The 17,065-nt window shown below is 39.8% G+C and overlaps 2 protein-coding genes, 1 long non-coding RNA gene and 1 pseudogene across 4 annotated transcripts; 3 read left to right on the top strand and 1 right to left on the bottom strand.

Annotated features, from left to right (window-relative positions):
• Positions 1–552: 552 nt before the first annotated feature.
• LOC112283684 (protein TIC 21, chloroplastic-like) lies at positions 553–2,887 on the bottom strand (annotated as a pseudogene). Its single transcript, XR_016503487.1, has 7 exons — positions 2,808–2,887; positions 2,595–2,682; positions 2,283–2,435; positions 2,074–2,133; positions 1,585–1,832; positions 1,256–1,459; positions 553–1,043 (listed from the first exon to the last, which is right to left on the bottom strand). The product of XR_016503487.1 is annotated as a protein TIC 21, chloroplastic-like (transcript).
• A 1,974-nt stretch (positions 2,888–4,861) lies between these two features.
• Positions 4,862–7,851, top strand: LOC112283130 (calcium-dependent mitochondrial ATP-magnesium/phosphate carrier protein 3). The gene is made up of 5 exons (XM_024521479.3): positions 4,862–5,476; positions 5,628–6,158; positions 6,281–6,529; positions 7,262–7,352; positions 7,471–7,851. Exons 1-5 carry the CDS (start codon positions 5,128–5,130, stop codon positions 7,661–7,663), a joined length of 1,413 nt encoding a protein of 470 aa, XP_024377247.1. The 5' UTR covers positions 4,862–5,127; the 3' UTR covers positions 7,664–7,851.
• Positions 7,852–11,360: 3,509 nt separating this feature from the next.
• On the top strand, positions 11,361–12,587 carry LOC141045528 (uncharacterized). Its single transcript, XR_012217725.1, has 2 exons — positions 11,361–11,664; positions 11,992–12,587. It is a non-coding gene; the product is annotated as an uncharacterized LOC141045528 (long non-coding RNA).
• Positions 12,588–13,247: 660 nt separating this feature from the next.
• LOC112284037 (serine/threonine-protein kinase SRK2A-like) lies at positions 13,248–16,707 on the top strand. Its single transcript, XM_024523536.3, has 9 exons — positions 13,248–14,040; positions 14,283–14,357; positions 14,493–14,594; positions 14,694–14,747; positions 14,859–14,951; positions 15,098–15,190; positions 15,330–15,434; positions 15,558–15,656; positions 15,820–16,707. Exons 1-9 carry the CDS (start codon positions 13,888–13,890, stop codon positions 16,090–16,092), a joined length of 1,047 nt encoding a protein of 348 aa, XP_024379304.1. The 5' UTR covers positions 13,248–13,887; the 3' UTR covers positions 16,093–16,707.
• Positions 16,708–17,065: the final 358 nt, after the last annotated feature.

Below are 17,065 nucleotides of genomic sequence, written 5' to 3'. Positions count from 1 at the left end.
GGTTAAAAAAAGTAAGTAATTTAATTTTAGAAACTTATATAAAACTTTATAATTAGAGTTTATAGATCCAATGTGATTTATTTTAATAAAAAGGATTACATTTAAATAGTAAAAAATCCTAATATTAAATCAAAGACTTTACAAATAATAATATATTGATACTTTAGAATAAAAAATATTTTAATGAATAAAATATTCTTAAATTTTGTTCTATCTTTATTATAAATAGTTCATATATTAATTAAGCCACTTAGTTAAAGAATTTATAAGTCTTTAAAAGTATTGATTCAATTTATAAAAAATTATATATATTCTAAAGAAATAAATTAATAACTATTATAAGAAATATATATAAATCCTAATATTAAACCAAAGTTTATTAGTAATCACTCATAGCAATATGACTTGTTTTTTTAGGTAAGTATTAACTAACACCTTGTCTAAATAATTCCATCATCTTTTCAACAACAAAAGAACTATATTAGCTTTAAAATTCTATTATATTTCTTAAGAAATCTTAATAAATTTATAATAATTGCATCAATGACTTGCTTTTAGGTAATGCAAATAATCTTAGCACCTTAGTCTTGAGCCCTTAAGACCAAATAAAGGAGAGTTTTTTTCTTTGAGACAAAACTTGAAATCTCTATTCAAATCTAATTAACCAATGTTTTTATCTTTCTTTATAATAACTGGAGGTGAACCTAGTCAATTTCTTCAAGTCAATTAAAAGAAATTGTTGACACTAATCTTGACCAAATCCTAAATATTATAATTCTATTTCAAAACTCAAAACTAGGCATTCCCATTGAAAACGCACCCAACAAATTAGTGGTAAGTATGGCTTTACAGACTTGTAAAATACAACCACGCAACCTCTCTCCACGCTGCAGGACACCAGTGATGGAGAACCTCCATCAGAGGCTTTTGAGGTTAAACTGTTTTGAGCTGCTCCGAGCTAGGTGGAGAGTTGTTTAGCGACCGCAGCAGCTCTAGGGAGAAAATTATACCGAGAAATGAGCTAATATAGCATTACCTGAAGCCTGTGCAACACAACTCATCAAAAACGTTCACGTCAATTAAAATGAAAACTTGCATCCGAAAAAACAAATGAAAGCATTCTTTCAGATAACAAAACCATTTCACACAACTAACATAACCAAGTTAACTTCTAGAGGTATACTAAAAGATTTAAGCACCGCAAGTACAAACAAAAGAGAGAGGAGAGTCATGTCGTTTGTCTACAGATGTTCACCTGTACAAGAAAGACATCAAGTGCAAGAACTGGACTATAGCCTGTTGGGGCTCCTTGCATGTATGTCGTTCCAGAGGATGTAAGAGCCTTGGCAACGAGGACACCAACCGTGGCTTGTAAATCTAGCAATGTTGCTCCCATTCCAAGCAAATTGATGATGATGCCATTCTTTATATTCTTCACCACCTGAGCTCGAGAAGGAGCCTTCAAAATAGGGGAAAATCATCGTCATATATTGCAAATTACAACTCTAAGGTATAGCAATAGAGCAGCAATCTCCGACACAGTTTGAAACTTTCTCAAGAGCGTTATCTGGAAATGACAGGTACCTTGGCTGGACTGCCAACATTTTCACGCAGCTTCTTCGCCGGACGAATCTACCCAAATGACCAGAATACAGATACAAATGCGGCAGCAATGCCTCCAGCGGTGAGATATATAGATACAGACGATGTGGCTTGGAACGTAACCGCCACAGAATGACGTCTGCAACAACTGTACACACAAGTTAGCCCCGGAGTCCTAAGCTCCCAAGTCGCTTGAAACGCCCAGCAGTACGTTCCAACCGCTTAGCAACCTGCAAGGGCATTACAGTTGCTCAAATTGAAACACTGCTAATTCGAGCAGTAATTTTTTAATAGAAGCACAATGCATGAAAAACGCATGTTGATGATTTACACCAATGCGTGAATCCAGTGGATGTCACGGTGGCAGAGGGTGCAGCAGTTGTAAGGAAATGACCATTGAAAAATTGCCACTCAAAGTGCACAGAGATGCACTCGCAATGTAGATAAGCAGAACTGAAATTTAAATCTTACCAAAACACCTTCGCTAAGACAACACACATGAAGAGACAAAACAGCTGGAAGCACCAAGCTCTGCATCAGCAGCAGAGTCTAAAGTGAATCACGCACATGAGTAAAGAAGAATCAAGACACTACTACGCTATCGCGCGCATCAGTGTCCGAAACAATGACAATCAAGGCGTGCTTAATGCAATTGTTCTGACTCAAGTAAAATCCCCAACCTCAGCAATCTTCTTTCCTTCGTTCTCATTAGCGAACCCGTCATTCGCATACGTAGCCACGATGGGTTCCGCCCGCACACTCTCAACCATTCCGCCACGGCAATGCCTTAACCCCGCAGGAAATCGCAAGGCCTCCAGGCTCGGAGATAGAAACTGCGACGACAATGCACTCGCACAAGAGAGTCCCTTCGCTAACCCAATCGTCCAGTTCCCAACTCACGGAGAACCTCTCGTCAAAATCCCATTCCTTGTGCTAAGGAGCGACGAACCACAGGGATTGCAATGCATTATCCTTCCCTGAACACCATTGACTTGCACTGCGAATTGCATTGCGACTTGCTCTAGTCCAAATCCTCCGAACGTCTCCTGCTCAACCTCGGATCCTAGCCACCTCCAAACCCTAAGAAAAACCAACTCAGATAACTCTCAAGAACGAAATTGTCAAATTGGAGCGACATAAACAGTTGTTGCGATTTCGAATGCTCAAAAATGCACAGAGATAGCCGCAACAGTTAGAGAAAGCACTGGAACTGGTCGATTTGGTGCTCAACGGAGACATCCTTTGTCGCCCGAAGCCGTTTGGGTCCTGGAGGACACGTCACCATGAGGCGGAGGGTGGCACGTCAGCACTCGGCTAAGGACGCCACGAGGTAAGTTTAGTGGTGGCTGAGCTGGCCGTGAGGAATGTCATGTGCTTTTTTTTCTAACTTGGCATGTCTTTGATGCACTCAGCTTTTGTTTCGTCTAGAATTTCTTTGAAGTTACAAGGTGAATCCTACTAGTACCAGTTGAAGGAAAAATATCATGCAAGTTAACATGCCGAAATTGATGGTCCAAGGCCTCCAAAACTTTCCCCTTGACTCTCTTACAATAAAAATAACATTTTGTTAAACAAAACTTTAGTTCTTCAAGATGTTGCTTTTGTATTAACTTTTGATTTTGATTTCTTTCTCCTTGAAGAATATTTGCAACTAAAATAAGAATTAATTGTTATATTTTGCCAATTATTGAAAAAATTATATTTCAAAGAAGCTTAATTATACACCACATTTTTATTTATTTTTCATTGTGTAAATTTATCATTATAATAGGTAAACTATGCATTATTTAGAAGCTTTTTTAAATTTTATTATTAATAAAAACCACTAAAAATAATACTGATGATTTATCTAATGTGAATCTTATTAATAATCAATATTTTATATAGTAGAAATTACCAACTTATATTATACACCAATACTAATATACATATAAATTAATTATACATAGATTCACAATTATTATACTTTTATTAAAATTTTAAAATAAATGTATTTTAAGTCTTCAATTTAATGGATATTAGTATTCTATTATTTAATATAGTTTTGTCAACCTTAAATTTTAGATTGTTAATGAGTTTTCATTTTCTAATTTGTTTTTCTTTGGATGAAAAAACCTTTTTTTCTTCTTCTTTTGTTTTTAATTGAAAACTATAAATTTAATACAAAATTTAGTAGAACTAATTTTTAGAATCCAAATAATAGTTGTGACATAAATTTACTAGCTATAGGTTTTATAGTTTGTTCTAATAAAGCCTAAAAAAATATTTTATGTAAATATTTGTAAAAATTATGTAAATGATGTGTATAAAAATTCTATTTTAATTGTTTGAATTACACATCTTTAGCATGTAATCCTATATATTTGAATTTTTGCAATACAAGACACACATGTAGTTTCTTGAATTTAGAACAGATTAAAAAAATATTAATTGAAATCCAGAATATATATATATATATATATATACATTGACAAATCCAAAACCAATACTGGAATAAATTAGCACTACAGCTCAAGCTACCACACAATGACAATGGCCGTCTAGGAACACCATCCAACCAAAAGAAGACTCCCTAGACTACTACAAAACAATACAGTAAAACCAAAACCATGCAACAAGAATTGAAACACAGCAAGAGTAGGTGGAGAAGACAACAACCCCACAAACACACACACAGAAACTGTCTGTAGGACACTCACTGTCCACTAACAAAGCAAAGGAATCGAAACAGTCATCTCATCCCGCCCCTTTTGCCATCTTCACAAACATACGCCCATGGATGGATAAGTACACGGATGAATACATGTATGAATAAATGGATGAATTACATCCACAATCCTCCAACCCAGATGCTATTCCGCATGTATAATTCCACATTATCCTCCTCCCTGCTTTGCCTGCCGTCCACCGCCAACAAAGTTGACCGCCCTGTGAAATCCACTCCCGCCTTTTACACCACATCGATAATCTGACGTGGAATCCAGCTAATAAAAAAACGGGCTCTGAGGGATTCGACTCATCTATCTCTCTACTGACCTAATCAGCGACTGACAGGTGGCGGTCAGGGTTGAGACGAAACTGCCGCGTGTCAGTCTTCGCACCGTCACCGTAGTGAAGAGCAATTGCATTAGCGTGCAAAAAACCCCTGCGGGCATCGGTCGCCGCGACTCGATCGTCGCCTCTCTCTCCCTGCTGCTGTAATCGGAATCTGTCGGCCCGATTCCTCGATCTGTGAAACCCAGTCAGTCATTTGATTCGATGCCGCCCGCTGGTCATACGGATACAAGCTTCTGGGATGCAGCTGCCTCGGATTTCTTCTCGTTTCTGGAGCGCGGTGATGGCGGCGAGGAGTAAGGGATTTCGCCACGAGAGCGGAGAGAGTGCCGATTGCGGTGAGGCGAATGGAGGCAATCAGTTCCCTTCGGTGATTTCATGTGGGTTGGGAAAAGGGATTGTGGGTGTAGGATTGGAGATCGTGAGATAGTACCTCAGTCGGCGCTGAAACTGGGTTTTTGAGTTAAGGAGATGAAGGAGGGTGTGGAGTCCCGGGTGCTTGCTTCGGAGAGTGAGGAGGAGAGGGAAATGCGGATCCGGAAGTTGTTTGAGGCATTCGATAGTGGGAAGTGCGGGTACTTAGAAAGCACGCAGATTGAATCTGGGTTGCAGTCATTGTCCTTTCCGTTTCAGCGGAAGTATGTGTTGGAGTTGCTTGAGGCATGCGATGCCAATCGCGATGGGCGCATAGACTTCGCCGAATTCCGGCGTTATGTGAACGACAAGGAGATTGAGTTGTTTAACCTCTTTGAGGCCATTGATGTCTCGCGTGACGGTGTGCTTCAGCGTGAGGAGCTGCTATTTGCTCTTCGCAATGCAGGTTTGGATTCCCTTGCTCTCTGTTCTGTGATGTCATGCGGACCATTTTTCTAATGTATGTCAGCGACGTTTGTCAGGGGAGTGCGGTTTAGGCTAGAGCGGCCATGTTCATCTGTCATGTCAACTTGTGCCAATTGCTGGTTTGCGTGCAGGAGTTCAATTGGGAGACCAGGAGCTGGATGCGTTCCTGCAACACATTGACCAGGATAAGAATGGGCACATCACATTTGGGGAATGGCGTGATTTTTTGTTGATGTACCCGCATGAGGCCACGTTGTCTAACATCTATCAATACTGGGAGAAAATCTCCTTAGTGGACATCGGCGAGCAAGCTGTCATCCCAGAGGGCATTGATGAGCACAACAGGATGCGGTTCCTGTTGGCAGGTGCTGTGGCGGGTGCAATGAGCCGCACTGCGACGGCTCCTCTAGACCGGCTGAAGGTGATGCTTGCGGTCCAGACCCACAGTACCACCTCCAGTATCATGCATGGCTTAACGCATATATATCAAAAAAATGGTGTCATTGGGTTCTTCCGTGGCAACGGTCTAAACGTCCTGAAGGTGGCTCCGGAATCGGCAATTAAATTTTATGCGTATGAAATCATGAAAAGTGCACTGGTTGGTGATGAGAAGCATGGAGAAATTGGAACCTTGGGTCGGTTGGTTGCAGGGGGTTCCGCAGGTGGGTTGAGCATGGCTCGTTACTGCGTATTTTTAAGGCGTATTTCTAAGTCACTTTTTATCCCAAGTTTTATGTATTATGTTGGGGTGGTTCTAAATGGCATCTTGTTGCTGCTCGTTCAGGTGCTATTGCGCAGACGATCATTTATCCTTTAGACTTGTTGAAGACGCGTCTGCAGTGTCACAATGAGCCTGGAAGAGCGCCACGTTTAGCCAAGTTTACATATGACATTTTAATTCACGAAGGTCCGAGAGCTTTGTACAGGGGCCTTTTACCATCTCTCCTAGGCATAATCCCTTATGCTGGCATTGACCTGACTACGTATGAAACTTTGAAAATCAAGGCTCGACTGTTACTGCCGCCGGGTACTGGTATGTGTCATCTCCACGTTCAGAAATTTTCTCTCCAACTGACGTAGTTGATCGCTACTTTTTTTGACAGTTATCTATGGTGATACTCCTCTACACTCGTGTTGGTCCCGTTGTTGTAATTGCAACTTTTTCGATAGATATTCTGTAAGTAGATTAGTGATAATTTGCATAGTGTAATCTGATGGCAAGCCTAGCATTACCATAATCTAAGCCAGCTCGGTTTCCCATTGAGTATGTTTTCTGCATAGTCTCAGGTGCTGCGATGTATTCCAAGGTGTGCTAGCCACAGGATTTCTCTCTTGTAGATGATTAGTGGGCGATTCCAAGTACAGGAAGTTTCGTTCTTGTCTGTATGTAACATGTTTCTTTACTGAATGCATTTCATCCTAGAATGCTACCTACATAGTCACTCTTCTACTAGAATACATAGTGCCAGAGTGTATTGGATGTCTTGGAGGCTCTCATACCTACAGGGCCACATATGTTTCATAGTCAGGATTGAATTGACGCTGTGGACTGTGATCCAAAACCTGTATTCCATGCGATGTATATGAACTCATCTAAAAATTAATATTCATCTAAGCGAGAGAGTCTGCTTAGAGTTGAGTCATCTTCGGTACTCTTTGTACAGTATTTCGGTTTGTAGCTCAGCACCTCAAGGCTTGGTGTCTAAATGGTGTCAGAGTATTTTGGTTTGAATTGTGGCTGACAGAACCTTCAATGTGGACGCAGAGCCGGGGCCCTTTGTGCACCTATGCTGTGGCACTTTCTCTGGAGCTTTTGGAGCCACGTGTGTCTATCCCCTACAACTCATTCGTACAAGGTATATGGTTGAACTTAACTTGAATGCCAACGAAGTTTGTACTTGTAAACCATTCAAGCTTTCCAGAAATGATAAAACTGATAAAAAGTATATTAAAACAAATAATCTTGGTGTGCAGATTGCAAGCACAATCTTCCAAGTCAAATGAAAGGTACACAGGTATGGTGGATGCTTTTCGACACACTTATCGAAAGGAAGGCTTGCGAGGCTTCTACAAGGGATGGTTGCCGAACATGCTGAAAGTGGTGCCATCTGCTAGCATTACATACCTTGTGTACGAGGATATGAAGACTCGATTGTCAATCAAGTAATTGCTTTAATAACCTTGATCATGTTCATAGATTGTAGGATATTAATGTGTTTGTATCCAAACTGTAGCATTTCAGAGCTGATTGTTAAGAGTAACATATTGAGCAAACGCTGTCGAATATAAGTGTCAAATCCACTTCACTTTATTCCAGCATCACAAAGTACAAAATATAAAGTATTCACGAAGCAATCCGACATGGCTTCCAATGGATAGTGTGTCATGATTTCATTCACTTTGCAGGAAGGCAACCTCATTAACGTGTCTACGCGGATTCGTTCTTATGTTGACAAACAATAATATTAATAATAATCATGAGAGTTCAATGAATCATTAAATGTATTTTATTGATGGAAAACAGTGGTTTAATGCCAGAAACGTAATTTAGTTTACAACATGTGTGTTCTTAGTACTTATTTCCTTGTGAAATTCAACCGAAGCCACGCGAATGCTTCTACACTAATCGTGCAGGCAAGCGTTGGGAATGATCTAACAATACTCATGTGTTGTCCATCCATGGATCACCTTTCTTCATCAATCTCTTGAGTTGGGTATGTTCAAACAGCCACCGCCAATGGTACTTAAAACCCTTGACAGACCTCTTTAATCCGTCTTTTTCCAGTGAACTTGCACTGCCAAAACTCCAACGGGAAATGGATTGATCAGTTTACTTAGGACAGGCTTTGTCTGTTCTTCCCAAGTCTTGTTTTCATCAAATTCAGTGATCGTGTGGTTCTGCGTTTCTTTTTTCTTGTTTGATTGAGTTTTCCAACTTCAAAGAAAATTGTAATACATGCCAATGAAATTAACATTTGCATGGTTATGTGTGATATTTGTAAGGAATGTATTTCTTTTCCTGTATGTATCTTTTGAAAAACAGTTGTTTTGGTGGTTTGCTCACAATCTTTGTAATTTTTTAAAAACAAAACATGTATTTTGGTGTATATATATATATATATATATATATATATATTGATTGAATGAAATGTTAGATCATCATCTATGTTTTTATTTCTCTTAATATTTAAAAGATAAATAAAATAATTTTTTCTAAGATAAATAAAAGACATCTTAAATTTTATTTTTATTAGTATTAAAATTGAGCATGCAAATATTGCATAAAGTTTGTATTCTAAACTCTAATTCTATGTGTAAATAATCTAAAATAGAAATTTTTGTTTTAAAATTTTAGAATTAAATTAACATTGAAAAAAAAATTAATTAAACTATGTCATTAAAAATAGAGTTTTGTCAATCTAATACTTAAAATCTACTACAAGAAATAACACAACTACTTGGTAAAGGTGAAGTGCTCAACAAGCATCCAAGAAGACACTAATTTTGACACACCTTCTACAAACATCAACAATATATTACTAAAACCAATACTTATAAAAGCCTTTTAAAGTCTATAATTGATATAAGTAATATAGCAAGAAGGTTGCAAACCAAAGACTTTCTTGGAAAGTTATTAGCATTTAAATTAAAGCAACTTAAAAACCAACTATAATAATTTAATTTTAGTACAACAAAGAAACAAATACTTATTGTAGTAGTAACTAAAGAAGTGTATACATCTAAAAAAGAAGAAAATTAAAAATTTATCATAATATATAGATTTCTTAATTGAGAAGACCGAAGCAAAACAAAAGAATTTTACCAAGACAACTCTTTTCTACATGCATGTTACTTAAAACCTCTTATTTATTTTTTAAAATTTAATCTTAATAACTCATTTAAACTTGCTTAATTTTTAAACCTTTTGTATCTTGATTATAACAAGAGATTAGTGTTGGCATCACTCATCTTTACTTCTCTATGGTATTAAATAGTATTCTACATGTATGGAATATTTTTTTTTTTCTAAAGAACACAAATCTTGTGGTAAGAGTATTCATAATCTAGGAGATTTGTTACAATCAAAAAGAGACTCTTGTACTTTAAAAACATTTTAAAAATATGCTTTAAATTTAAATGGATCAAATTTAGAAAATTTACAGATATTAATCTTATATCAAATTAAACATATAGTTGTCCATAAAGATTTTTGTATAGATAATAAGGTATTATGGACGGTGTTGAAAGATTTCTAAAGAGTTCATTGGGAGTGGCAAATATTTGAAGATTCTCTAAAGATTTTATATATATATATATATTGTGAAAATCAGGCATTCTATAAATAGAAATATAGTTAGAACACAAAGACAAGCTAGAGTCCATGCAAATTTTTCAAGTAAATCCTTAATATTGATTTTCCTACCAAAGATTAAAACTAGTTAAAGAAATTATAAAAATAATTGAAGATTAGAAAGAAGTAAGATATAGAATTTGATTCAGAATAAAATATAAGTTAGAAGGAGGTAAATACACAAAGTCTTTCTATAAGACAAGCAAGGAAATAATGCAAAGTTTTTGATTTTATCTGTTTATTATTTCTTTGGCTAAAATAAATAATCTAATTATTATTATTGAAATAAGTATTGTGTATACACACAAGAGATATAATAAAATTGGTTTTAGCAATTGAAGAACTATTATTTGACCTAACACCTTCTGCAGTATGTATGCCAAAAGATATAAAAAAAACACCCACAAAAAAAAACCTCATGGAAATTGTTAATTCAAAATATTGACCTTTTTTCCACTAAGTTTTTTTTAAGCAAAATGTTGGTAGCTCAAGAAGAAATTAATTAGGCTAATTAATATCTAAAAAAAACACTACTTTGATTTAAATTCTAAAGGTTTATAATTATATAAATATTACCATCATATTCTAAAATGTTCCACGGATGATTCACATCGCCTGGGATCATCTCTTGGATGAAATAAGCAACTCACATGGATGAAATACGGGAACCCGAGAAGGATGATGCCAGGGAGGGTGACGTGGCGCCCGGTCACAACGGAATGATTGTGGCCAGTAAAGGGGAATCTTGGGTGGCACCCAAACCCCATCCCATCAAGAGGTGCACCCGGCTCGTGGTGACAAGGATCACCACGTGGCAAGCCACGTCAGACCAGCTTGCGGAAAGATAGAAGAGGGGTCAACACCAATGGGGAAGCTCGAAAGAGTTGCCCTTCCTGTCTTGGCATTCGGCTGCTTTTTGTTTTTCCTCCTTAGCTTTGCTTTCCTTAGCATGTGAACTTCGAGCGTAGTTTCATGTGTGTGTGTGCGGGGGATGGATAGATGGATAGATGGCACTCACTCCCTCACTCACTTACTGGTGCTGATGCAACTGGGGCCGGAGCTTCTTCCTTTTGGCAGCGATTGATTTGTGGACCGCAACACCAAAACTCCGCTTTCTACGTCCCTGGAAAGGAGAGCTTTGTTTGGGTCCAAAGGCAAGTCAAGAGCTTGGCATTATTATCAATATATACATATATATATATATATATATAGTGACAAACAAAACCGAGTACAAAATCTGAACACTCATAGTTCATTGATCCTTCCAACTGACACATAAGTCAATTGATAGAATTACTTTTTTATTGTGTATATTCATCCAGTCCTCTACATGGATGAAAAATCTCATTATCATTTGAGGTAGGGTTTATGAGAAAAGTGTTGTAGAAGCACACAGACGTGCGTACTCACTTTTGGTTGCTTCTTCTTGCTGAATTTCGAAATTTCAATGTACACTCCTTGTTGCAAGATTTGAGGGCATTTTTTGTTTGTTGTGTTGCTCTTGTTGTGTACTATCTATAGTGAAAGTTGATTTGTCAATTGTATCTCTATGCCTCGGTTGTGTGAATCATTGAAGCACCAAGCATTGGTGCAGCTTAGGAGTGGTGTTTCTACAAGAAAAGTTGCAGACTCACTTGGAATGAGTCAGTCTTCAGTAGTTCATCTGAGGAGGGAGATTAGTGGTGAAATAGAAAAGCAAAGAGGAGGACGTCCAAAGGTTTTAGGAGAGCAAGAGAAGCGACTTGGTGTGCACCTTGTCACTGCTGGTTGTCTCAAAATGGCAAGTGCAGCTGCAAAACAACTTCGAGAAAAAACAGGTAAACACTTCTCAGACATCACCTTGAGGCGTGGTTTGAGAGAAGCTGGTTTGGGTGCTTGTGTACAACAAAAGAAGCCTCTACTTGCCAAAAGACATGTTCTTGCAAGGTTGAGTTTTGCTCATAAATACAAAAATTGGACCGTTGATGATTGGAGACGGGTTATTTTCAGTGATGAGACAAAGATTAACCTAATCAACTCAGATGGTAGGTCTTGGTGTTGATTGAGAGAAGGAGAACGACCTGGACCTAAACATGTTAGTCAAACTGTCAAACATGGTGGTGGTTCAATTATGATTTGGGGTTGTATGACTGCTTTTGGGCCAGGTGCTTGGTATCAAATTGAAGGTAGAATGGAGCAACACTTGTACAAAATTTTTTTAGAAACCTACTTGCAAAGTACCACACAAAATTGCAACTTAGATCCTACTAAGGTGGTTTTTCAACATGATAATGATCCCAAACATACGGCAAAAAGTGTTCAGTTTTGGCTCTCTTCACAGCCATTTCAACTCCTTCGATGGCCAGCTCAATCTCCAGATTTGAATCCAATGGAACATTTTTGGGCCCTTTTCAAACAGCGTTTAAGCCATGTCACTCCAAGGCCAAGAGGTGTTCAAGAATTGTGGGAGAATGTTTGTAGTATTTACCCTAGTTTTGATGCAAAAGATTGTGAGAAACTATACAAAAGTATGCCAAAAAGGATTTTAGCTGTTTTAGAAGCAAAAGGTTATTGGACTAAATATTGAAGTTTGAAGATTTTCTTTGAACAATACTGAGTACAAGACATAGTTGTTGATTTGACTTTGTAGAAGGATGTTTAGTTATCAATTTGATGTGCAACTTTGTACATGTGTACAAGATTGTGTGTATTATTCCATGTAACTTTCAGATTTATAAAGCAATCATTGAAATTTCTGTAATTGCTCTTGAAAGTTGGCACTTCAGATTTTGTACTCGGTTTTGTTTGTCACTGTATATATACATATATATATATATACATATATATATGATATTATATTGGAACGGAGCGGGGGAGGGTGGATGAGTGATAGCGGACGCCACCACTCGGTCGTGGCTTGTCGTTGCTTGCCACAGGGAGCATTATAATGCGAGGAGAGTACGATTGGGGAAAAGCAACGATTACTCATCATCACCATCACCATCATCGGGAGAGAGGGAGGGACTTGGAGATATACGTAGGTGTCTGAAAGAAGGAAAGGAAAGGAAAGGAAAAAAGGGAGCAGATAGATAGATCGATAGACAGATGGTCCGGGGGAACGCGTCGCCATTGATGCCTACACCATCATCTCAAGGGGGATCGAGGTTGTGGGGTAAGGGGGGGGGGGGGTATCTGATGGATGGGTACGAATGAATGAATGAATGAGGAGGAGGAGGAGGCTCAAAGGGGAGGCACACAAGAATGGTGCTGTGCTTCCACGCCACATTCCCCCCTCTGGAAATAAACTAACACTCAAAAATCCAAGGGGATGGATGGAACGGAACGGAACCGTGAAGAATATTCTCGGTGATCCGGTCTCAGAAGAGAGAGGGCCCCGACAGCATGGAGATGAGTAGCCAGCCCCACGCGGCGAGAGATGGATCCCAAAGCGGGGAAGTTCGGAGAATTCCTCCTCGTCGAGGCCGGCGCACAGCAGGCATTGCCAGGCACAGGGCAGGCCAGGGAGGGAGGAAGACACGATCGATCTCCGGATCCAACCCCCCTCCTCCCTCTAACCAGGAGCACTCACTCACTCACTCATTCACTCACTGCACTGCAGGTCCCCTTCTCGTATTGACGCACAGCAGCAGCTATCTGTCGATCACTTCTAGCTCTTCCAGTGTCGTCTGCTTATTGGTTGTTGTTGTTGTTGCTGCTGCTGCTCCTTCTCCCTCCCTACCAGTTTTACTGTCACAACCATTCGCTGCCTCAGTGTCTAGCAAGGCGTCTGCGTTCCTGCTCTCACTCACTTGTGCTTGGCAGTCTCCGTGCTCTCTCGGAACCTTGGTGTAGCCATCTCCCTGATGGCTTTGGGTTTGCGTTGGGTCAATTGTGTCGCGTGATTGTGTAGTTGGTTGGTTGGTTGGTTGTTGTTGTTGTTGTTGTTGTTTTTTCTTTTTTTTCTTTTTTTTTCGGTTGGTTATAGTTAGTTGGAGGCTGGGCGGTGCCGAAGATTGGGTAGAGAGGGGGTTGGGGGGGGGGGGTGGGAAAGTGGAGGCGCGATGGATCATCTGGACATTCCAGTGATGATCGATCACGAGCGGTACGAGCTTGTGAAGGACATTGGCTCGGGTAATTTTGGTGTTGCTAGGCTTATGCGCGACAAAAAGACTCGGGAGCTTGTTGCGGTGAAATACATCGAGCGTGGGGAGAAGGTGCGTGGATCTGGTTTCGTAGTCTAGTTGGTTAGATTTCCTTCTTTTGTCCTAGATGTGTACAGGATGTCGGGGAAACGGGAAGGTTGGGGTAGGTGCGTGGCATGCAGTTGGGCGGTAGTGCGACCTAATCGTAGCAATTTTTTTTTTTTAAAATTTTCCGTTTGTTTTGAAGTTGCGAGGTGGCTGACAATTGGGAGTTTTGAATAGTAGCTCATGTTGTCTTGTGCGGGCTTTGGCAGATTGATGAGAATGTCCAGCGGGAGATCATCAACCACCGGTCGCTGCGTCATCCCAATATTGTGCGCTTTAAGGAGGTGTGAAAGAAGCAGCTCTTTCGTATTTTGCAGAGGTTTTGGAATCTATTTTGCATGGATAAATATTCTGGCATGACATGGTTAGCTCCCTGTTACAAATTCTGGAGTGCTAAATCTTGTGCTCGTTTCATTCAGGTCATGTTGACCCCGACCCATTTGGCCATTGTGATGGAATATGCGGCGGGTGGAGAGCTGTTTGAGCGAATTTGTAATGCTGGTCGGTTCAGCGAAGATGAGGTCGGTAATATTATTCCCAGTATTCGTGCATATTTTTCAAAGACTTCGGATATTTTGTGCAGAGATTTGATATGCGACGTGTTGTGTATTGTGTGACAGGCCAGATTCTTCTTCCAGCAGCTTATATCGGGAGTGAGCTACTGCCACGTTATGGTATTACTCTAATCCTTGAAATTTTAGATTATGTCCAGAAATCGGCTACCTGGACTTTATTTAGTTTTCAATTCCTCGCTCTTATCAATATTCTGCTCGTGGTTTTCTCAGCAAATCTGCCATCGGGATTTGAAGTTGGAAAATACTCTGCTGGACGGAAGCGCCGCTCCTAGGCTGAAAATCTGTGATTTTGGATATTCGAAGGTGTGTTGCTTTAATATCTTTCAATTGGTCCACTGGAAGCTGGATAGTGTTCTAGTTGTATTGATGTAGTTCGATTGATTGAGCACTGTGATTTATCTATATGACTCAGCACTGCAGTTTCTGAACCGCTTTCGTGTTGATTCCAGTCCTCTTTGTTGCACTCCCAACCTAAGTCGACCGTGGGAACCCCCGCTTACATTGCTCCAGAGGTCTTGTCGAAGAAAGAGTACGATGGCAAGGTGAGTTCGTCGGACGATAACTTAGTTGTATTGGTATGGAGTAGTCCCGGCGTTGTATTGTTAGTTTTTCCAAGTAGACGCTGTTGTCGATAGTGTCGGTATCGGTCAGCTGAGAAGACAGAAATGCTTTGATATGCAGATTGCCGATGTTTGGTCGTGCGGTGTGACTTTGTACGTGATGTTGGTCGGAGCGTATCCCTTTGAGGATCCCGAAGATCCAAGGAATTTCAGAAAAACTATTGGGGTGAGTCCACGTCGCTTGCTGGTGGGAACGATTTTTGTACTACGTGATTGTGCTGATTCACTTATCCATTCCAACAGACCAGAACTTACGGGAAACCTAATCTGTGACTCTCTTGGCTTGCAGCGTATCTTGAGCGTGCAGTACTCAATCCCCGATTATGTGCACATTTCTGTGGAGTGCAGACACTTGCTTTCCAGAATATTTGTGGCTAGCCCTGCCAAGGTACGACTATAGTTATTGACTTGGAATGTGAAGATGAATCCGTTCTTCTGCATGCTCAGTTCTTGTGCGATTCGTATCTGGCTCAGTTGAATATACTGTTCGAGGATGCGAGTGTTGTCTCATGACAAGCAGAACAGGGCTGATTTTGTGGTGGTGTCTGTAGAGAATCAACATTCAAGAAATCAAAAACCACGAATGGTTCTTGAAGAATTTACCAGCAGATCTGGTGGATCTTGCTGACAGGAGTTACGATTTGGAGGACCCCAACCATCCCCCTCAGAGCATTGAGGAGATCATGCGAATCATTGGCGAAGCTAGGGTGCTTGGAGCAGGTGCTCCAGGGAATTTCTTTGGTGACCCTGTGGATGATATGGACTTGGAGAACGACGGGGATCCAGACGTGGATAGCAGTGGAGAGTTTGTGTGCACAATATAAGTTCAGTCGTTAGCAGGAGGAAGTAGGTTTTCATTCGGGATCGAATTAGATACTAGGGTGCTATTTGATAGTGTACTGGTAGATCGGATGGTGTTTTTAGATGGAGTGGAATGCTCATGCCTTCTTCACTTCATTTCTGTGGATAGTTTTACTACACCAACTCTTTTAGATGATAGGGAAGTGAATCAGAATACTAAACGATGATGACTACTACGTCCCTTCGGTCGACCTCTACAGTGATGCAGTCTGTAATGTACGTGCATCTCCTTGAAGTTAACCGTATCGATTGATGAAGATGAAGTAACGTGCCGTCTCTCTGGAGTTCATGGTTTTTACGAGCCTCCGGCTACATTGTGGTGATGGAGAAGTTCATGCGTCTGCAAGGAAGGCCCATTTGACCGTATGCGGTTAAGAACACTATATTAGTAGCATAGGGACTTGTGGATTTTGGGCAACACCTGCGATCTCTCTTTATCCTGAATCTTGAGGTATAAGTCTTAGGTTGAGCCGGGTGTTTTTTTGAGTCAGTCACACATAGTGTAACCAGTTGAACTGAGTTAACATTATGATGCAACTCCATTTTTATTTTTAATTAATTATTTATTCACCCCCCTACCCCCCTTTCTACACCAGGTTCTTTCTTTAGGACTATCTCTTATTGTTCAGAGCTTTCCTTCTTAAATGAACCCAAGTGAAGCGTATGAAGCATATATGCTCACTCAGACTACATCACCGTCGAAGTCGACCGACTCACTTCCGCGTGAGGCCCCAGGTATTTCTTTGGTTCGTTTTGCGTCTTCATGTGATAGTGATGACATTTTCTAATTGACAATATAAAAGACTTGCCTGACAGTTTTCAAGCCTTTTACAAATGGTTGAGCAGAATTACTGCAACTACTTCTGTGTTGCTCATGCCACAATGTAAGTTTGAAGTCATGTCTACGAGTAATATCTGGGTTTTTTTGTCATGTGC

The sequence above is a fragment of the Physcomitrium patens genome, chromosome 6 (genome assembly GCF_059467195.1).
Source record: "Physcomitrium patens ecotype Gransden chromosome 6, ASM5946719v1, whole genome shotgun sequence".
NCBI classification, from domain to species: Eukaryota; Viridiplantae; Streptophyta; class Bryopsida; order Funariales; family Funariaceae; genus Physcomitrium; species Physcomitrium patens.
The sequence above is the reverse complement of the archived record's forward strand: the minus strand, read 5'-3'. Positions and strand labels throughout refer to the sequence as shown.

Excerpts from the sequence above, each read along its gene's own strand:
- LOC112283130 (XM_024521479.3), top strand. The coding sequence starts at position 5,128 with ATGAAGGAGGGTGTGGAGTCCCGGGTGCTTGCTTCGGAGAGTGAGGAG. Across the intron at positions 5,477-5,627 it reads ATTTGCTCTTCGCAATGCAG|GAGTTCAATTGGGAGACCAG; the intron begins GTTTGGATTCCC and ends GTTTGCGTGCAG. Across the intron at positions 6,159-6,280 it reads GGTTGCAGGGGGTTCCGCAG|GTGCTATTGCGCAGACGATC; the intron begins GTGGGTTGAGCA and ends CTGCTCGTTCAG.
- LOC112284037 (XM_024523536.3), top strand. The coding sequence starts at position 13,888 with ATGGATCATCTGGACATTCCAGTGATGATCGATCACGAGCGGTACGAG. Across the intron at positions 14,041-14,282 it reads ACATCGAGCGTGGGGAGAAG|ATTGATGAGAATGTCCAGCG; the intron begins GTGCGTGGATCT and ends GGGCTTTGGCAG. Across the intron at positions 15,657-15,819 it reads TTGTGGCTAGCCCTGCCAAG|AGAATCAACATTCAAGAAAT; the intron begins GTACGACTATAG and ends TGGTGTCTGTAG.